Below are 22,502 nucleotides of genomic sequence, written 5' to 3' on the forward strand. Positions count from 1 at the left end.
AGGGGTGAGGGGAGAGGCTGTAGCCTACGGCCAGTCCACTGTGTCCAGCCCTAGTGTCTCCCCCGGCACCCGGGAGACACACAGCTGTGAAATAGAGGAGACTTCAATCCTCATTGGAAGGAAAAAGCCTTGACTCTGGGGAAACTTAATTTTGAAAAGAAGTTTTGTAGACCCTGGCAGATCCTTCTAGGTTTACAGGCAGTAAAATTCCTAAGAATCAAGATGGTATTCCAGAAAGAAGTTTGAGTTTGCGATTGCCAACAGTGGCATCGCCTGGTCACGAGGCTTTGTCAGGGTGGGGCTGACAGGTGGTTGCTTCTAGGGCTTCCTGTTGACTGGAGGTAGTGGGATGGGAAAGCTGATGCACCTGTGAAGCATGTCACATCATCATGTCAGGTGCCTCTATTGCTGTGTCCAGGCTCACCCACAAACTGCCTCTGCCTTTGGGAAGGAGATGAACCTCATGAGTCAGGCCCCCTCTAGAGGCACAGCTGCGCTTCCTTTTCTCTGTCGGATTGTCCTCTCCCTCTCTCAAAGCCATCTTCTTTCAGGAAGCCTTCCTTGATTGAACCTGCCCTCTGTAACCATTCAGCAAATCGTGCTGCGTGCCTGCTGTCCTTCAGCCCCTTAGCCAGGAGGGCCCGACAAGTCACGATCAAAGATTTAGAGGAAAGGAAGTCATGGTCCCTGTCCTGGAGGAATTTTTGATAACTGGTATGGTGATGAGGACAAAGTTAGCCTTTGTACCTGGAGGTTTTCAGTATGTTCCTGCAGGTCTGTTAGTGTGGCATTTTGCTCTTATTTCCTATTCTTCAGTAAACTCACGGAGCTTATAAGTCAGCAGGGGGAAAGTGCCCATTAGAAAGTATTTACTGGGACGCCTGGGTGGCGCAGTTGGTTGGACGACTGCCTTCGGCTCAGGGCGTGATCCTGGAGTCCCGGGATCGAGTCCCACATCGGGCTCCCAGCTCCATGGGGAGTCTGCTTCGTTCTCTGACCTTCTCCTCGCTCATGCTCTCTCTCACTGTCTCTCTCTCTCAAATAAATAAATAAAATCTTTAAAAAAAAAAAAAAAGATTTAAAAAAAAAAAGAAAGTATTTACTGGGGACGCCTGGGTGGCTCAGTGGGTTAAAGCCTCTGCCTTCGGCTCAGGTCATGATCCCAGGGTCCTGGGATCGAGCCCCACATTGGGCTCTCTGCTCAGCGGGGAGCCTGCTTCCCTCTCTCTCTCTGCCTGCCTCTCTGCCTACTTGTGATCTCTCTCTCTGTCAAATAAATAATAAATAAAATCTTTAAAAAAAAAAAGAAAGCATTTACTGTGTTATTATGGTATGTCCATTATTCACCCAGATACATCATTCGTCTGTTCTTCAAGTACATAGCCAGTCCTAGAAATCGGAACCCTTGTCCATTCTTGGTGGAATTGTGAAAGGGTACAACCCCTGGAAAACAGTATGCTAGTTTTTCAGAAATTAAAAATGGAACGGCAGTATGATCTACCAATTCTGGTTCTAGGTGTATATTTGAACAAATTAAAGGCAGGATCTCGAAGAGATATTTAGGCATCCATATCCTTTATTCATAATAGCCAAGGGGTGAGAGCAACCCAGACTGTTCATCAGCAGATGAGGAGATGAGCAAAATGTGGCATGTACCCAGTGGAATATTCCCAGCCTTAAAAAGGAAGGAGGCTCTGACAGGCTACGCTGTGGAAGGAACTTGAGGACATTGTACTGAGATAAGCCAGTCACAAAAGGACCAATACAGCGTGATTCCACTTATATGATGAGGTATCTGGAGGGATCAAACCCCTAGAGACAGAAAGTGGAATGGGGTGGCCAGGGGCTGGGGGAAAGGGATGTGGGGTCTGTTGTCCAATGGGTATAGACTGTTGTCTAATGGACAGTCAATTTTGCAAGTTGAAAAAGTTCTCGAGATCTGTTGTACAACAGTGGCCAAGGGGATATACTTAACACTACAGAACTATACAGTTAAAAATGGTTAAGATGTAAACTCCATGGCATGTGGTATTTTTTAAACCACAATTAAAGACTTTAAGAATATATATATTCAGTCTTTTAGAGCAGGCATATTGTCAGTACTGAGAATTGTCTAGATCCTCAGGATACAAGCCATATTTAGGGGCAGGCGGGCTGAGAACCTAGAGCGAGAGGCTGGGGTCGTAGTAACTCAGGCTCCCTGGGCAGGGCCTGGCTCAGCACGCTGGCACAGAGTGCCTGGGAGCACGGCTTAGCAGGCACCTGCTGTGACAGGTGTCAGCGCTCTGCCTTCCACGTGGCAGAGGGGTCAGCAAACAGGTGTCCAGCTGAAGTTGTATCTTAGGCTGTGGCATCAAACTTGCTGCTCCGTGCACTTAAAAATCCCTCTTCCTGTTTTTTCTGTCTGTTGTCCCCCCACTCATCCCTCAAAACCTGATGCTGCTACCACCTCCCCTGGTGAATCCGTTCTGTGTCTGATCACCTGCATTGTTTCTGGGCTTTGCGTCCATGTCCGTTTTCACAGGTGCTAGCAACTGTGGGTTCACCTTTCTGCCTTCCATGGGAGGAAGGTGCCCAGCTTGGATAGGCCTCTGCTGGCATCTGTTGAACTGTTGTAGGAATAAATGAATGAATGAATGAATGAGTGGCAAAATGGAAGATAGAGATAAATATTTATTTCAGTTTTACAGTATCATGGGTATTCGTTAGCTCTTGTTACCTGTGGACCAACAAGGGAGGAATTCTCGTCCCTCTCTTAGTAGAGATGCGAGTAGGACGGAGTCCGAGCTGGGCAGATGGGAGGCTGTGGGGGGGGGACCCCACGCCGGCCAGGTGCACTTTGATGGATTCTGTGCATGGTCTGAAGGAGACTATTTAGGCTGCTCATTTCTCAGCCTTCCGAGGACTGTTCTGGACTTTAACCAGATGGGATTGGAACCTGTCCTAGGTGGACTGTCTCTCCTTTGATTCTGGGACGCCTTGAGTTGTTAACATGTGTTCTTGACATCATCACAGGGTTGGAAGAGAAAATAGAAGCTCTGCCACGTTAAATTTCTTTCTTTCTTTTTTTTTTTTTTTTAAAGATTTTATTTATTTAAGGGCGCCTGAGTGGCTCAGGGGGTTAAGCGTCTGCCTTCGGCTCAGGTCATGATCCGGGTGTTCCAGGATCGAGCCCCGCATCGGGCTCCCTGCTCAGCGGGAAGCCTGCTTCTCCCTCTGCCACCACCTGCTCGTGCTCTCCCTCTTGCTGTCTCTCTCTGACAAAGATTTTATTTATTTATTTGAAAAGAGAGAGCATGAAGGGGGAATGGGCAGAGGGAGAAGCAGACTCCCTGGTGAGCAGGGAGCCCAATGCCAGAGGACTCGATCCCGGTGCTCCAGGATCACTTAACCAACCGAGCCACCCAGGCACCCAAGCCACATTAAATTTCATTATAGTTAAGACACACTGTGTTTCAGAAATAGGAAAATGGGCAAATGTGGCTGTCCCAGAAGGGAACGGATAAGGCAATCCCAAACAGTGTTGTTAACTGGGTTGCTGGGTAGTTGACGCCGATCCGACCTCCTCAGGGAGTCAGGAGTGCGCTTGCGTGGCAAGGCTGGTCTTGCCAGCTTGTTAGAGGTCTTTTTTTAGTCCCGGCACTGGGGGAGAAATCCATACAGCCGAGACCTCTCTCCGGCTATTGCTGCTGCTCGGAAGGGCTGGTGGGATTTAAAGGAAAGAAGAGGCTTCTGGAATCAGGCAGATCTAGATTCCACTTACAGGCTGGGAAAACTCTAGCAAGATGCTCATCCCATATTAGCCTCAGTTTCCTTCCTCGTAAAACGGAACAATAATAATACCTGTCTCCTAGGGTTGTTGCAAAGATTAAAGTTCTTGCCGGTGTGGTGTCTGATACATGTAGGAAGCACCGATCGATACATTTGAGCTGTGTTATCTTTTCAACTACTGTGTCATCTGTTGCACTTCAAGATGGGGATCCCAGTGACGGTTTTCCTTCTCAGGACTCAGGACTGGGGAAGAGTCCAGGGGACCCACACACAACCTGCGTGGTGTCTAGTGAGCACTTAGCAATGGGGCTCCCTACTGGGAGAGGGGTGGTGGACACCTTTCCACGCAGAGTCCTTCCCATCTTGGTTCCTCTTCCCCTGGGCAGGGCAAGACTGGGACCCTGAGGTGCTGGGAATTCCTGGAAAGCAACTTCCAGGTCTTGACCGTAGGCAGGGGACAACAGCGTGACGACCACCTGCAGGAACCATGTCCATGGTGCTGGCCTTGCTGAGAAGCTTCTGGGTCGGGACGCTGGGCTGTGGGCACGTGGCAAGTTGCAGGTTGTCGTGGTCATGGCACTTTGTCCATCACACATCGGCTCTGTGCTGACACTTCTCACTTCCTTGTCTGGGGCCATACCCAGGAGTGTTGGTCCCCTGGCACTGCCAGCCTGCCTCTGGATGGCAGAGAACAAGCTCTTGGGCAGAAAGTCCCAGGTGTTGCTTATGGTAGGATGCCCTTGACCGTTAACAGACTTGCGGTGTCAGGGCTGCACATGGGGGCACGCGACAGCCCACTGCCACCCCCATTTTCCAGAAGACACAAGCTGGGAGAAGTAAAATTTATTGTCCAAAGTCACACAGTAGTTGGGTAGGAGAGCCAGGGTTGGAATGTATGTAAGTCTTTCTGCTCCAGGGGCTGTCCTCTCTTCCCTGCTTGAAAGTCCTCTCGCCCTGCCAAGTGCTGGGCTGCCGGCTGCACCCTTCTCTGCAGCGAACAGGGGAGCAGCCACCCAGATGGCTGTGCACCCTGCGTGCTCACTGAGAGTAAACACCAAATTGTTTGAAAGGACCTCAGTCGTGCTATTAAAACAGTTGGTGGCACAACAAATCCCAGGCACCCACGCATTCCACACTTGCTGTTCTTCCCAGGGCACCCTGAAGGAGAAGTGTCATTTTGTGGAGGCACGGGCTGAGCTCTGCCTGCTTTTGCTGGTGTGAGGCATGGGTGGTGGCCAGGGAGTGAGCCTTGCTGGCCTCCCAGCATGTGGCTTCCAAGGTTTCTTCGTTGTTCTCTCCATGGCTCCCTGGGGCTGGCTGGCTGGTGTTCACTTCCTTTAAGATGCACGGAATTTTCAGGATGCAGCTTTTTAAAATGTGGAGGATCCTGGTTCACTTGTAGTGTGTAGCTTTCTCTGGTACGCAGTACTTCTCTCTCTCCTCCCCTGTGGGCTTATTTCATTAAGGTTTCATTCTCTGGACACGGGCTTAAAGCAGAGACCATAGCTATTTCGCTAACCGTCATTATCTCCTTGACATTTAGCATAACAAATATATTTTCAATAAACGAATTGGTGGTTGGATGGATGGATGGATGGATGCATTTCCCCAACAGATGAGTCTCCTTACGGGAAGGTCTGGCCAATGGGAAAGCGCGCGCGGTCAGCACTGAGTAAATGTTTGCTAGGCAGGTCCTATGACGTTGTGTTCACACCCAGAGGAGACTGCCTATGAGCGTTCGTTCTGTCTGTTTTTTCTATCCCTGTCCCATCCGCCCCTGTTGGACCATGAGCTCAGCCTACCTTGACTTTTCCTACCCTACTGTCCTGTTCAGATCCCTCAAGGCATAGGAGGTAAGTTACATGGTCACGGTCATCATAAATTTACAATCTGACAAAGAACTTTCAGACCATGGGCCCTTCTCTGCCCTCTTCTTTGGAGAGGAGAGACCCAAACCATCTTTGATTGTTGTTTTAAGCAGCACGTGAGGCAGCGGATGGGGCCCAGGCTGGGGTCTGGAGGCATCAGCGTTGTTAGGCAGAGCACCTCGAACTTTCTTGGCATGGACTTCCATGCCAAGGGTCTGCTTCCTTCTTTGTTGTTGTGTAAGATTTTATTTATGTGAGAGAGAGAATGAGTTGGGCCTAAGGGCAGAGAGAGACGGAGAAGCAGACCCCCACTGAGCAAGGAGCCCAAGGTAGGACTCAGTCCCTGAACCCTGGGATCATGACCTGAACTGAATGCAGACGCTTAACCAACTGAGCCACCAAGGCGCCCTCGTCTGCTTCCTTCTGTATACTACTTGAACGAGCAGTCCTGGGCAGAGTCAGTTGGAGTGGCCCAGCCCAAACACCTGCTGGCAGCAGCGGGAAGATGGATGAGCGACAGTCCAGAGTTACGTGGCCCGAGAGACCACAGGGGCCTGACTTGGGTCCCCTTGGGGCAGCTAAGGAGGCAGGACTTGTTGCTTGCTAGTGTATATGGAAACTGAGAGACTTAACAATTAGTACGGAATCCCCATGACCAGCTCATGGTGGCCCCAGCATTCACCTTTCAGCAAGTGGGGCAGGAGAGGAGGTTTGACTTACCTAGTTGAAACGATCGGGAAATAATAATGGGGTATATTCAGTGTTAATTTATACCGTTTCAGGTAGCATAGTGAGCAAAGCCCTGAGCTTGGAAGTCAAGCTCTTCCAAGTTTGAATCCTACATATGCCACCACCAGGTACCTGTGTGACCATATGCTACCTAAGTGCTGTGAGCCTCAGTTTTCTTATCTGTAAAATCCAGACGATCACAGTTCCTTGCGGGATTAGGGAGAGGATTGAATGGGGTGGCGAACGTGCCTGGGATGGGTCTGGCTCCAAGACAGTGCCCAGTAGGGGTCACTGTTGCTGCCATTAAGTTCCGTGAGAGTCCAGCATGGCTAGATTGCTGGAGAAAGCCTCTTGGAAGAGAGGGAATTTCAAGCGGGACTGGACGAATTGGGCTTCTGATAGATGAGAGGAGGATTGGCAGAAATCCTATGTATTCAGGCTGTTTTCCTAGATTTTCCAAGTACAGTTTCCATAGACCAGGAAGGAATCTCATCAGTAAATAGACCAAGCGTTTACTGTGATGTTATGGGGGGGAAAAAAAAAGACATTGTCCAAGCTGTAGCCAGCTGTGGATGACTCAGGAGTTCATAACATCCTCTATAAAAGGATACACATCCCAATATCCGCACAGTCACTGCTGTTGAATAAAATTCACCACCTATTTGGGGATTGGCAATAAAGAGGGGTTTATGTACCAAGTGAATTATGTCACTTATTCCTGCACGGCATGTAGAAGTTGCTGTCCCAACTGACATCCTGTAAGTCACAGGATAGAATTTCCGTAGAAGCAGGAAACACGGGCGGCGGTAGGTGTGATGCTCCGTGGTAATGAATTCTGGTTCACTCGAGCAGGTCGCTGCTTTCAGTCTCCCATCGCTGGTGGCAACGGGAAATGAGAGGTTGTAAAGAAGAGCACGGGGGTTGATGGCAACGTTCGTGTATTTGTTGAACACCTTTCTGTAGGTGCTGTGTGTTTCCTGCTCGTATCTTTGAGCCCACCCTGGAGGGCACTGCAGGCAAGTGTCTGTTCCCACGGAGGGCTTCTTATATGTCTGCCTCAGCCCCCACCCCCCTCGGCTGCGCTGGGCCAGTGAGACATGGGAGTTGGTGCAGAAATGCCCCGGCTTCCCTACCCCAGCATGGCAGTCCTGCGGTGTGTTCCCTACATCTCTCCGAGGGTCCCTCATGGAACTGAGCTCCAGGTGCCTAAGAGGGAACCTGCATAACCTTGGACAAGTGCCTTAACCTCTGAGTTTCACCTTCTTGTAGGATGACTGAGAGCATTAAAGAGACCATGATATCAGTGCCCCCACTGCTCATTCCCATTCATTCATCCGATGCTGGGAACCAAGCATTTTACTCAGTGCCTTTTGCTGGTTCTCATCATGATTGTATGACATAGGACTTCAGTTATCCCAATATTAAGAGGAAACTGTAGCAGGAGGAGTTATAAATAACTCGTCAAAGAGCATATTCTGTGTTCTAACCCAGATGCATTTGTTTTAAGAACCGCCTTGTATTAGTAAGCGAGGCTGTTAGAGTATAGTGTCTAGCAAAGAAGATGCTGTTATAATTTTTATTAGCAAGTTCCCAATATATAGTAGGCTCACTCCATTTGTTGAATTATAAAATAATGAATAAATGAATGTTTGCTGCTTGAGATCATGAACTCTCTTTTGCTCTTGGCTCTGACTTCGGGCGGTGAGAACAGTCTCCGGCACATGGTAGGCACACAGACACACACGAAAATCACCGAATGAAGGATTGAATAAATGAAAGAATATAAAGTGTCATTTTTTAAATTATTGGTAGTTCCCCAGTTCTAAGGAAATCGTGTTAATTGAAAGGCATTATTTGTTTCATCCTTACAAAACCAATCCCGGGAAAGAAATAGCCTTAAAATTCCAACAGTATTTATCTCTAGGTGTTAGGATAGTAACAGGTTTTAGTTTTATGCCTTAGTATTTTTCATGATGGACCCAGATTACCTGGGTAAGAAAGAATAACTAGAAAGAGAGAATCTCTGTTGGGGGGAAAAAACAGGCTCAGAGCATAAGTGGATCCCCAAACAGCCTGGGTGAGATCCTGACATATATGTAGACGCTAAGCAGGTGTGAGTGGTTTCCGAGTTGGGGCAGCAGGACGTGACTTTGGTATCGCACCTCACACAGCTCCTTCACACGCCTTCTCTCTGGAGGTTCACACCAGTCCAGTGATGTTGGCTAGGCTAGGGTTAGAGGCCTTGTTTTACAAACAAGGGACCCGAGAGCCACAGAAGCTCACGGGCCAGGGGCAGGACCAGACTGGACCTTGGCCACACTGGGCTTGAAGCCTGGTGACCACTTGACTCTTCCCCCAAAGCCTCTCCTGAAGACCCACTGAAGAAGTGGGACAAGGAGGGAGGTGGGTTGGTGGACCAGGAGCTCATGAGGTAGCTGCTTTGAGCATCTACTAGACACTTTCTGCGGAAGAGAAGCCTGGCCTGCACTTTCTCAGTCAGACAACCTGGGCTAGAGTCTCAGTTCCGCCACACACTGTCTTGGACACGTTATTTCATATCTCTAAGCCTCAGTTTTTTCTCATCTGCAAAGCCGACCCAGTGTTGCCTACCTTACAGGATCAGTGTGAGGGTCAGGTTAGCACCAAGGAAGTCTTCTGTAAGGATGTATTCTTTGCCAGTTACCTGTGCTATCCACATGCATGGCTTTGTTTTTTTCCAAACTGTATTGATCCTCATTGGTATCCATAAATTAGTAATTCCATGTGTATTAGTCAGATTTTACAAAACTAAAAAAAAAAAAATCAGAATTGCAGTATCTTGTGTGACAACAGATGTTTTTCTTCATGCTCATGGGTCTGTGGGTCTGTGGCTTGGGTGATCGAGGTTGGGTTCAGCCTGCTCAGGGTGGACTCCTGGTTGGGTCCAGATCTGCTCCCCGTGTCAACCGTCTGCAGTCCGGACTGAGAGGTAGCAGCTGGCAGGTACCAGGGAGACATATTCCTTTCAGGGCACATCACAGGAGTGACAGACTTGGGACCCTACCTGTCATTTCCATCCACAGTGCACAACTTAAATAAGTCCATGGTCGAGTCCAGGAAGGGTCGACCCTTCCTGGGGAAGAGGAACACAGTGCTCTAGTGGGCAGGACTATAAAGGCACATGGCGAAGGACACCGACGTGTAATTCAAAGTCAGGGGGGAATGAAGTAGGAGCAGTGGCCCCATCTGTACCTTGTGTCAGCTTCCACACTTGGGTGAGCAAGGGAAGCAAAGGGACAGTGCGTGGAGGAATGACCTGGGTGGAGCCCTGGTTATTTGTGCAAATAGCAGGGCCCAAGTCATGTACCCAGTAAGATGGTATCAGAAGGTGAACATTACAGGAAGTCCACCGTCTGTGACTCTGGGGGAAAGCGTACATTCATTCTTACTCAGGTACCACTGTTTTGACGACTACAGCTTTGTGGGAGGTTTTGAAATCAGGAACTAGGACTCCTCCAACATTACCCTTCTTTTTAAAGATCATCTCAGCTTTCCAGAGTCCATCAATGAATTTTAGGATGAGATTGTCAATTCTCCTTCTAATTTGAATGTGTAATTCAAAAGTTCAGGAAAATTTACTCAATTAGTATGGGCCTTTTAGTTTGAAGGAAGTGGTTTGATCATTTATTCAACAACTATCTATTAATATCGTGATGGGCACTATGTAGTTGGTGCTGGGGATACACCAATGAGGAAGTCCTAACACAGTCTTGTGCTCACCTTGCTTACAATCGAATCATATCAATGATCAATAAATAGATCAGTGAATCAACATTCACATTCATGAATGCATAGTTATGAGTGAAAACTAAAATACATGCCATGATCCAACCTGGAGGAGCAAGAAGAGTTTCCCTGAAGAAGTAAGACTTGAGAAAGTACAGGAGTTAACCAGGCAAAGATGGTATGTGAGGAAGCCTTACAGGCAGAGGCAACAGTATGGGCACAGGACCTAGGAGAGAAGGACCGTGGCAAGTTCCTGAATCTGACAGAAGACCATATGCCTGTAGCAGTGAGTCTGAGTGGAAAAGATGAGGCCAGAGAGATGGACAAGGGTCAGACCAAGTTCTATGACTTGGGTTTTATCCTAAAGCACTGAGAAGCCTTTGAAGATGTTCAGCTGAGGGTGGAGAGGTTGGGGTGGGGGGTAGTTGGTGACACAATCAGACTGGTGTTTTAAATTTTTCATTCTGCATATCAGCCAGTTAGAAGGCAGAGAGCTTATTTGGGTCTGGATTCTAAAAACAGTTGTTTCAAAAAACACTTTGACGTTTATGGGACTATTAGAAATCTGAACATTGAATCTTTGATGATTTCAGGGAATTATACAATCATTTCAGGTGTCGGAATGGTATTGCTATTATATTTTTTGTAAAAGACCTGGTCTTATAGATGCATGCTGTTCCATTTATGACCGAAATGGTAGGATTATTTGCTTTGAAACAATAATGTTGGAAGAGGAAAGATTGATTTTAAGTCAGCAGTGATTGGGGCTGAGCAGTGGGTTTGTGGCATTCAGGGTACTCTTCTCTATTTTTGTGTCTACAGAATTCTCCACAATAAAAGATAAAAAGGGAAAGTGATTCTGGCTTCAGTGTGGGGGACCAGATTGCAGAGGGAGAAATGGTGATGAGAAGAGACCAGGGAGGAATCCCAGGTGGGAAAGGTCCAGGGCTGTGTCAGGGGGGGATGGAGAGAAAGAGAGGTGTTAAGAGGTCTTTAGGGAGTAAATGAGACAGGACTGGGGATGGATTGGATATAGGAAAGGAAGATGGTGGGTCAAGAGTGTCCCCTGGGTTCTGGCCCCAGAAGGAGGTGCCACTCCGAGCTAGTGATCACTGGAGAAGGATCCAGTGGATCCCTTGGCTCATCTTGTTTTCACTCCTCGCCTCTGTTTCCCCTCCATTCTGCAAATATTGAAGCCATTCCCTTATATAACACCTTTTATCCCAGACTTCCTGTGCTCTGTGCACTCAGCAATTAAGCTTCGGTATGCATGAATTAATTAAAATCCTCTCTCAGGTTCAGAGGGGCTGTCCTGAAATATGTATATTCATACAGCTCTCCCTCCTTCCTGGGCTGGTCCCCTTGGCCAACAGGGGGTGGGGGAGAGCCTCTGCTTTCCCATAGGCACAGAGCTGCATGGGTCTGTCTGTTGCACCTGTGAGCACACTTTGATTTCATGTTTAGAGAAGTTAATGACTTGTAAATTGCTCTTGACTGTAGAGCTAGAAATAGAACGCACGAAGGATCCCTGAGCACTTGCATAGATGGGAGGATAGAGACACCAAACCCAAGGTGGATCACTAAAGCGGTGGTTTGCTGGCTGTTTTCCTTCCCATTCCTGGACAGCCACTCGGTGGTGTCAGAATATTCCTAACAAGGATGCCAACCTCCAGATGAAACCCCATTTTGCTTTGAGATCATGTCTTCTGCCCATTCCCACCGGATGACGCTTGTCACCTTTTCTCCTGCCCCCATCCAGGTAATTCTCTGATGTGACGGCTGAGACATGAGATCTTCAGCCTCCAGGCTCTCCAGTTTTTCGTCAAGAGATTCACTATGGAATCGGTGAGTGGCCATAGTCCATCCTGTCTAGAGAGCCCAGCCTGGGAAATGCAGAGGGATTATTTGGGGGGCGGGGGAGGGGTTGAAATTCAAAATTTGATCAAACTGCTGACTAGAATCTGACAAAGACACTGTGGGTGTGAATATTAGCGGCAAACCGACATGTGGCCTTTGTAGGGTTGTAGACTTCTCAAAGTGCTTCCTGTTGTCACATCACCTGTGTCCTTTGGGCAGAAGGCAAGGTGGCAGGGGGGTGGTTCCAGAATGAAATCAGGAATAGCAACGAAGATGACATCATCCATAGTAGGTGCTGTTTTAGCTGAGCGACTCTTAGAAACAGGATCTCATTCGGTCCAAGTAACAATCCCCCCAGGGAGGAATTACTACATTCATTGTACAGGTAAAGATCATACTCAGCTGCATTTGAAGTCTGTTTTACCTGAATCCAGATCTCCTGCCTTTTCCCTCTATGCCATGTTCCTTCTTGGTGGAGGTATAATTTGCCCCGTTTTGCAGCTGGGAATACTGAGGCCTGGGGTAGGGGCATGTGATAGAGTCCATGCAGTCTGACCTCAATGCGTGGGGGTTCGTGTTAGAGGATGTCGAAAATTAGACTGGACAAGAAGATGACAGAAAAGTCAGTGAGTCTGAGAATCTTAAACTTGTCAGGGTAACTTGACCTAGGGTCAGTTGGCTGTGACTGGGGTTTCCCAGAAATCAGCTTCGTGTAGTGGAAAGAGCATGGGTGCTGGAGGGAGTGATAGAATTCTGGCCTTGCCACCAGCTTGCTGTGTGACCTCAGGCAAGTCACTGACCTTCTCTGTTTCTTCCATTTTCCTATCTCTGAAAGGGAAATCCCAATATTTAAGTTTTATATTTTTGTGTGCATCCTAGAAAAAAATAGAAAATAAATTGTCTTGTGTAAAGTAGGCACATATAGAGCATTGTAATTATTTCAAGTTTTAGGATAGAAATTGTTTTTAAGTATCATTAGACCAGCCAAAGTGTACTGAATGAATGGGAGAGGCTGGAGGTAGGGAGGCCAACCCAAGAGGCTTTGATGTGACCCAACATGAACCAACAAGGAACTGTTACTACCTTTGGGATAAATGAGACTTTGTATGATTATTTTCCTAGTTTGTCTGCTAGAGGAATACCCAAAGTCATGTTTTATTTTGTTTCGTTTTTTAAGTCATAAGTCCAACACAAAAGTCATAGTTTTGTGGGTGTCTTTTTTTGGGTGACATTAATTATAATTGTAAAACCCAGTGCATTATTTAGAATTATGTTTTGCTCTGGATGATGTAAAATTTAAATGAACATTGGCTTAAAGAAGATAGAGGTATGTTTCTCTCTTAACCTGAAAGTTCGGACACAAGTCATATAGGCCTGCCACAGCAGTCTCTGGGAGACCCAGGCACTCGCTCTTGTTTCTCTGCCATGTAGCCTCCAATCCCAAGTCACCTCATGGTCCAGTGTAGCTGCTGCTGCTCCAGCCATCACATCTACCAGCAGGAAGAAGGCAGGAAAAGAAGAAAGGCAGGCTACCTCCCTTTAAGGATACTTCCGGGTATTGCACCAGTAGTGCTTCTACTTCTGTTGGCCAGAATTTAGCCTCTGCACAGCTGCAAGAAGGCTGAAAAATGTGGTCTTTATTCTATGAGACCATGTGCTTACCAAAATTCAGAGTTGTTCTTATAGACCAGGAAGAGAGCAGATACTGGAGGACAAACCTTGCTTTGCCAAGCAAGGAGTTCCTGGAAAATTGCTTTTAAGGGGAGGGGCTCTGTGGCCAGGCAGCTGGTGTTTGACCCCCAGATCCATGGCCCCGTAGTTGCACGACCTCAGGAAAACTACATTTGTGGGCCTCAGTAAAATGGCATTTGTACATCCCTGTAAGGGTTGCCTTAAGCATTAGATCAGTTAAGGTAGAGCCTTAACTTAGGACATGATAAGTGCTAAGTGTTAGCCCTTCCCACTCTGACTGCTTCTGCTCTCAACAGTATTATTTCTCTCAGCACCACGACCACGGCTGCTGTTACGACTACCTATCTGGACTAGTTCTACTGTTACTTCCGCTGCTGTTCCTGCTACTGGTACTTCCATGACTATGACTGTTATATGGTACCACTGGCTTTTGCCAGGCACTGCACACACATTTTAAAAAAATGGATTCCTCACAGAATGGCAAGTGTTCTTTTCCCAAGGTGAAGAGTCAGCGAGGCTAGGTAACTTGTCAGGGGTCCTGCCGCTCGCAGGGTAGAGGCTTTCCATCTGTGAGGGGGGTCGTGATGGGAAGGGAGCACAAGGCCCCTGCTTGGGTTCTGAAGTGTTCTGTCCCCCAGTCTAGAAGCTGGTGACACAGGTGTAAACATTCCTTCAGTGGCACACCTATGACTCTGATCATTTTATGTATTTGTACTCTATTTCAATTAGAACACATAAAAGCTTGTGCTTTCTTCACTATAGCATGAGGTCCACCGCCTTTGTTTCTTTGTATTTGTTTGTTGGCTGGTTGGCTCTTTCGTATAACATGTGGATCAGTTGCTTGTGACTTTGGTGGAAGGACCTGGGCCAGGGGGCTTGGGTTACAAAGGTGCAGGCAGCAGGCACAACATGGGGCTTTCCACTCGGAGGAAAAGGAAAGAGGCAGATCCCATACAGATCGACAGCCACAGGGTTAGGCTGAAGGCGGGACTGTCTGCGACCCCAGGACGGGGCGTATCAGCTAATCCGTGCAGGTCTGTGCTGCCCACAGAACGTAGCTGCCATCTCAACAGACTTCTTTGATGGGGAGAAGGGCTCCAGCATCCCTGGGTTCGCTGATCGCATGAGGGCTCCACCTGAAAACAGAAAGCCCTCACTGCGTTCCCGGCTCCCCAGCACTGAGAAGGGGTCAGCTGTCCTTCTTCACGGAGCAGATAAGAGTTGGAGCTTGGAGTTTAGTACATACGAAGGGGAACCCACAAGGACCAGAGACTTTCTTCACGTACTGAGACATAAGTCCAGGGACCTCCTGCTTGGTTTGTCTGGTTATTAATGCAAATGTAGGTGCTAACGAATGAGTCGAATCACACCTCACCACGGGGCAGTTACCAGCCCTGGGAAAGCTCAAGTCCAGGGGAAAAAAGAACAATGTGCTTCCTTTTTTTCCCCCCCAAGTACTACCAGGACAGCACCCGGAAGTGGGATTGAATTCTGAGCCAGCAGTAGAAATCAGCGGGCCTTATTTCCAGGGTTTTTGTCCATGTGTAGAAACTAACCAACGGAAACTCTAGACCCTCCTAAACCAAGCCCTGGAGAAACCTCTGATGACCCCGTTCCCCCACCCCCGCCTTTGCTTTTCCAAAGGGTCAAGGCAGATGCCCCGTTATTATCATGCCGCCAGCTGTCACCAAAATTGAATTTCCCTGAGCCCAGCTGATGTCCCTTTTTGGCCACAGGGCAGGGGTCAGGAATGAAGGCTGTGCATGGACGGGAAGTGTGTCCCTCGGGCTGAACGCAGAGGCGCTGACCTCTTAACTCTGCCCTGCATTTCTTACATTGTTGGAAGGGTTGGAAAGCCTGATGATTTCTGGATGTAAAAGAAAGAGAAATGCATTTCAGAACAACAGCCTTCGAGTTCCCTGTGAAAGTCCCACTGGTAGCATTGAGGCTGCTTGAACATCTCCGGGTGATTTCACAGCCTTGGCCATTCCTCGGTTAGATGCGTAAAGGGAGGAAGGAGTCACCTGGACGAGGATTGGGAAATGGTGTTTCTGGTCTTGAATCTCACCCCCCCCCTTCCCTTTTTTTCTTCCGTCCTTCAGAATTTATTGGGCTGCTACTGTATGCCAGGCTGTAGGCTGAATCCTGGGGACACAGGTGGATAAGACCCACTGGAAAGCCTTCCTCAGCTTATCATTTAAAGAAGTTCATTCATTCTATAAAATTCATTGAGCACCTTATTTGCTCTGGTCTCCTAATAGCAATAAAAGACACTGTCCCTTCTCCTACTGAGTTTATACCTCCTTAATTTTTTTACTTGCTCACTCAGCAAACACATTCTGAGCACCTACACTGTGCCAAGGACAGCTGGTTGCTGGGATACCAAGACGAACAAAATGTAGCTTCTGTCTTGCTAGACCCAAAAGGCTAGACTATGTCGTGTTCCTCCCTACGGCTTCTGTCACAGAGTACTCCTGGTCTGGCAGTTAGAACAGTAGAAACACGTTGTTTCACTATTCTGGAGGCAGGAAGTCTGAGATCAAGGTGTCGCCGGGGCTGCACCGTCTTTGACACCTGAAGGCGGCATCTCCCCTTGCCTCTTCTCAGCTCCTGGAATTTGCTGGCACTGCTTGCTGTCCCTTGGCTTGTAGCCTCAGCCTCTGGTCTCCACTTCTCTTGTCAAGCAGCCTTTTCCCTGAGTCTCTCTTCTTTCTTATGAGGACACCAGTCATACTAGAATAAGGGCCTGCCCTACTCCAGTGTGACCTCCTCATAATCTACATCTTAACTGTATCTGCAAAGACCCAGAGAAACTCACATTCATGGGGACCTGACTCCTGGATGTCGACATTGGGTGGGGGAGGTACACAGTTCAACTTATACCGCGTCTACATAGTGACGAAGAGCACCTACAAGGGGACCTGGAATCAGTGTCATTATCTTCCCCTTCTTCGCTCTCTCTCGGCATCCAGAGGGTGGGCGCCCTGCGGTCAGCAAGGCTGTATTCCTCCAAGCCAGCGATTTTGGATTTTGTGCCAGGAAGTGAAGCCGACCTTTTCATTGTACACTTACAGGGAGAGTCTTGTGTGGTCCCAGGGGATGGGCAGGTCTCCTTCCTGCCACTCTCATTTGTTTTTGCTTCTTGGGGTGGCTGATGAAGGAATCACGGGGACACCTGCCTTGACCTGAAGGCTTGGCCTGATGGTGAGAACTGTGGGTCCCTAACCCGGCTCTGCTCTTGCTGGTTTTCTGAGCCTGGGAACATTTCTCCACCTTTCTCTGCCTCAGGCGTCCCATCTAAACCTCACCCCAGGGGGTCTTGTGAGGACCAAGTGGGATCAAATCTGCCAAGTGTCCACAAGAGCACCTGGCCCTTAGGGGCCATTTGGTGCACGTGCGTGGGGACTATGCCGAGACACATAGCATCTCCCAGAGAGAGGACTTGCCCAGGTCATTTCAGCACATCTCCGTGGAGACTTTTGGTTAGTATTTAACATCATTCCTCCAAACATTTCCCTATAACCTTTCCAAATATGGAAAATACGCCCTTGCACAAAGGTGTACATTTAAAATGGTGAACAGTTGCAAACAAGACAAAAAACCTGCCCTACAATGAGAAATGAATGAACATATTAGGGCAAAATGATGGAAAAAATTAGGATAAAACACTGAAAATGTAGCCGTTAAAAAGATCATGATCACTTTTCTAAAGTTAGGAGATGGCTTATAATCTAAATGTCATGTAAATTTTTTTTTTTATTTTTGAGGCAGTGAGTTAATTTCTCTGCTTGGGTTTCCTCCTCTGTGAGTTGGAGACTGTTCACAGTACTGTCTTCAGACATGGGGTTGAGAATTCAGTGGGATCACATAGAGGGAGCCTGTGATGAGCACCTGGCATGTGTTAGGTACCCACCAACTGCTAATTGTTGGTTTTATTTATCATTTGCTTTAAATCATGTGCAAAACACTCCTAGTGAAATACTTAGGATTGGTAACACAGATGAAACACACACGTTTTCCCTTCTAGATACTTATAGAGGGGCCACATTCTGTCGGTCGCTTAGCCGATGTGGGGCAGCATCTAGATCAAGCCCTCTTGGGATGCAGAGCAGTAGGTCTCTGTCTCAGAGTGTGCTCAGAATCCCTTGTGAGGGCTTTTAAAAGAATACAGATGCTCGGAGATGCTGACTTAAGAGATGTGTGGTAGATCCAGGGCATCTGCAGTCTTAAAAGAAAAGTTCCACAAGTGATTTTGATTCTTAGGATTGAGATAAGGCACAGTCACTGCCCCTGCCACCACCCCCCCCAAGGAGTCTGCAAACCAGATGCAAAGATGGGAATAGCAGACTCATTAAAAGATAAAGCATAATATAAGGCTAATGTAAGTTCTGCAGAATGGGGCTCCCAGCTCTGGTTCCCCTGCAGAACCCTGTAAAAATAAAGCGCCCCCCGCCAGGTGTATGGAATCAGAACCTCCTGGGGTGAAGTCTTTGCAGAAAGTTCTGATGGTCAGCTAGGTGCAGAGCTATTGGTGAGGACTCTGAGTGGTAGAACAATTCGAAGGAACCCAGAGGGTCCCTTTTGGCCTGGGACTGTCACATAAGGCCCCTGTGAGGAGGTGTGATTGCAGGTCAGGCTTTTGACCACGCCTCTGTGTCTCACCTTTGTATTCCCTCCCCCTGCTGCTGCCAGCACCCACCTGAGATGCCCCACCCAGACTGTGAACCAGGGGTCCTCCAAAGCCCTTTGCTCTAAGCCATGAGGCAGATGTGTTTCCTCTGGCTGGTACTGGTGAATGCTTTAAAATACATGCATATATATTATATAAATTTATTTAAGGGCGCCTGGGTGGCTCATTTGGTTGGGCATCTGCTTTCCACTCAGGTCATAGTCTCGGGGTCCTGGGAGTGTGCCTTGCTTTGGACTCCCTGCTCGGTGGGGAGACTGCTTCTCCCTCTGCCTTTGCCCCTCCCCCTGCTTGTGCTCTCTCTTGTTTGCTCTCTCTCTAAGTGAATAAATAAAATCTTTTTAGAAATTTTATTTAAAATATTTTTACTTACGCTGAAATGCATATAATATAATATTTATCATCTTAATGATATTTTTAAAAAGATTTTATTTATTTATTTAGAGAGAGAGAGCTCATGTGAGTTGGGGGAAGGGTACATGGAGAGGGAGAGAAAGGAATCCCAAGCAGGCTTCACACTGATCATGGAGCCTGATGTGGGACTCGATCCCAGGATCCTGAGATCATGACCTGAGCTGAAATCAAGAGTTGACCACTTAGGGGAGCCTGGGTAGCTCAGTCATTAAGTATCTGCCTTTGGCTCAGGTCATGATCCCAGCATCCTGGGATGGAGCCCCATATCGGAGCCTACTTCTCCCCTCCAGCTCCCCTGTGCTTGTGTTTCCTTCTTCTCGCTATCTCTCTCTGTTATAAATAAATAAAAATCTTTAAATTATTTATTGTCATAAATAAATAAAAATCTTTAAATTGGTTAAATTACTTGACTGACTGAGCCACCGAGCCCCCACATCTTAATGGTTGTTACGTGGTGTTAAATATCTGTATGTTGTTGGGCAACCATCACTACCGTCCGTCTCCAGAACTCTTTTTCTCTTGCACAACTGAAACCCTGCCCCCATGAAACAACAATTCCCCACGTCCCTTTTCCCCCAGCCCCTGGCAGCCACTATTGTATTTTCTGTCTTCCATGAATTGGACTACTTGAGGTACTCCATAAAAATGGAGTCTTAACGGTATTGTTCTTTTTTTTTTTCCAATTTATTTATTTTCAGAAAAACATTATTCATTATTTTTTTACCACACCCAGTGCTCCATGCAAGCCGTGCCCTCTATAATACCCACCACCTGGTACCCCAACCTCCCACCCCCCCGCCACTTCAAACCCCTCAGATTGTTTTTCAGAGTCCATAGTCTCTCATGGTTCAGTGTTGTTCTTTTTGTGACTGGTTTATCATCGCATAGTGTCTTCAAGATTCATCCATGTCGTAGGATATGTCAGACTCTCTTCCTTTTTGAGGTTGGTTGATACTCCATTGTCATGGGGGGACCACAGTTTGCTCATCCACTCGCCCACGGGTGGACACTTAGGTTGCTCCCATCTCTTTTTTTTTTTTTTAAGATTTTATTTATTTATTTGACAGACAGAGAGAGATCACAAGTAGGCAGAGAGACAGGCAGAGAGAGAGGGGGAAGTAGGCTCCCCGCTGAGCAGAGAGCCCAATGTGGGGCTCGATCCCAGGACCCTGAGATCATGACCTGAGCTGAAGCCAGAGGCTTTAACCCACTGAGCCACCCAGGCACCTTATGCTCCCATCCTTTGACTCTTGTGAATCACGCTGCTATGAAGATGGGTGTACAAATATCTCTTCAGGACCCTGCTTTCAAATCTTTTGGGTATAACATACCCCACAGTAGAATTGCTGGATCCCGTGGTAACTTTAGGTTTCTCTCTTTTGAGGCCTTGCCATACTATTTTCCACAACTACACCATTTTACACTTCCGCGCACAGTGCACAAGGATTCTCGTTTCTCCGCCTCTTTGCCAACACTTGTCATCCTCTGTTGTAATAGTAGCCATCCTAATGGATGGGCTGGTGAATGCTTTTAGCAAGGACAAATCATTGTCAGCTTCATATTTCATTTATGTTATGTGGGCCAATTAAGCAATTCCCAAGCATTTATTTAAGCCCAAGGCCCTGAGTATACAGACCTAAATAATACATGCATGGTTCTTGCCTTCTAGGCTCTCGGAGTATGTCAGGGGAAATAGATACATGGCAGGTAATTTCTGTCCAGTATGGGAGGTGTGATACTGTATCCTTAGGTAGCATATGATGCCTTGAATACAGTTAGGAATGGTAAGAAATGAGGGCTGAATGTGGCATCTCGCTGTCAAACACGTGAGGTACATTATTCAAGCAGACTTAGAGGTCTAGGGGTTTGGGTTGTCCAGGAGAACTTTCCGTAATGATGGATATTCTGTGCCTGTGGCGTCCACTAGCCTCATGTGGCTGCTGAGCACTTAAAATGCGCTTAGTGCAACTGAGAGATGGAGTTTTTAAGGTTTACTTAATCTTAATGATTTTATATTTAAATTGAAATTAGCTGCAAGTGGCTAATGGCTCGTGCGTGGGACAGGACAGTAGTAGAGATTCTCACGTGGTTCTCAAACTCGAATATGCACGTGAGTTACCTGGGAATCTGGTTTAGGAGCAAATTCCCTCCAGTGTTTCTGATTCCTTAAGTTGGTCGTGAGGCCAAGAATTCTGTATTTTAACAACCACCACAGGTGATTCTGATGCAGGTGCCATTTGAGAAATGCCAAGTCTTGCAGTTTTCAGACTTTGTATCCTCAGAATATTTTCTTCATGTGAAAGCTGAAGAGAGGGCTCAGAGAATAAACCACATGGGAGCAGAGCTGGTCTGGCTTAGGCAGGGCTGGGAGCTGGAGCTCCATGCACGGTTGGGGGGGCACACTCTACCCTCCCTGGAGGAAGCATCTTTTTTTTTCTTTTTTTAAAGATTTTATTTATTGGGGCTTCTGGGTGGCTCAATGGGTTAAAGCCTCTGCCTTCAGCTCAGGTCATTATCTCAGGGTCCTGGGATTGAGCCCCGCATCGGGCTCTCTGCTCAGCAGGGAGCCTGCTTCCCTCTCTCTCTCTGCCTGCCTCTCTGCCTACTTGTGATCTCTGTCAAATGAATAAATAAAATTAAAAAAAAAAGATTTTATTTATTTGCCAGAGAGAGAGAGATAAAGAGAGAGAGAGGAAGAGTGGAGGCAGAGGGAGAAGCAGGCTCTCTGCTGAGCAAGGAGCCCGATGTGGGGCTCGATCCCAGGACCCTGGGATCATGACCTGAGACGAAGGCTGGTGCTTAACTGACGTCTGAGCCACCAGGCGTCCCCGGAGGAAGCTTCTTAGAGTGCAGTTCACAACCCCTTGTCTAGCACAGCCTCTCAGGCCATTTATCTGAAACCCTGTGAAATGCAGAGTAAGATTTGGTTTTCCAATAACGGTCTGCATGGCAGAACCAATTTAAAACCAGTAGTTCCCTCTGGAAACACCAGTGAAAGCAAAAGCACAATGTCTTCCTTCAGGCTGCTATAATGAAACTACCACACAGACTGAGGGGCTTCAACAGACATTTATTGCTCACACTTACAAAGGCTGGGAAGTCCCAAGATCAAGGTGCTGACAGATTCCAGGCCCAGTTGGGAGCCTCCCTGGTGCAGAGATGGCTGTCTTTCCATGGCATCCTCACGTGGAAGAAGGGACCAGGGAATTGTCTGGGGTCTCTTTGATAAGGACACTAATCCTGTTCATGAGGGTTCCACCCTTATGACCTAACCTCCTCCCGAAGGTCCCACAGGTTAATTCCATCACATGCAGGGTTAGGATCTCAGCATATGAATTTTGGGGGGATGCAGACACTCAGCCCACAGCACACAATTAATACATTAGCGGGCCAGGGTCTTCCTTGCACTGGACATCAACCACCCATCTGGCACCTCATGAGGAATTGTAGAGCAGTGAGGAAGAGCATTGCGTCTGACCCGGATATGAATGCCAACGCTGCCCTCGGACTTAGTGGGCAGTCCTAGGCCAGTTCCCGCATCTGCGAATGGGTATAACGGTATCCTCCACGTGAGATCATATAATTGACCCTTGGAGCAGTGTAGGGGTCAGGGACGCTGACTCCTCATGCTGTCAAAATCTGCATATAACTTTAGATTCCTCCCAAAACTTAACTACTGCTAGCCTCCTGTTGAGCCGAGGCCTTACTGATCATATAAA

General features: G+C 47.6%; 1 protein-coding gene across 5 annotated transcripts in view; it reads left to right on the plus strand.

Moving 5' to 3' along the window:
- Positions 1 to 22,502, plus strand: part of LOC122904295 (CYFIP-related Rac1 interactor B) — a 520,830-nt gene that overhangs the window by 24,778 nt on the left and 473,550 nt on the right. For all 5 annotated transcript variants that reach the window (XM_044244939.1, XM_044244940.1, XM_044244936.1 and 2 more), the window contains exon 2: positions 11,893 to 11,978. In XM_044244939.1, the coding sequence (XP_044100874.1) occupies positions 11,920 to 11,978 (59 nt within the window). In that variant the 5' untranslated portion in view covers positions 11,893 to 11,919. The remainder of the gene's footprint in view (positions 1 to 11,892; positions 11,979 to 22,502) is intronic.

Source organism: Neovison vison, chromosome 4 (genome assembly GCF_020171115.1).
Source record: "Neovison vison isolate M4711 chromosome 4, ASM_NN_V1, whole genome shotgun sequence".
Classification (NCBI taxonomy): domain Eukaryota; kingdom Metazoa; phylum Chordata; class Mammalia; order Carnivora; family Mustelidae; genus Neogale; species Neogale vison.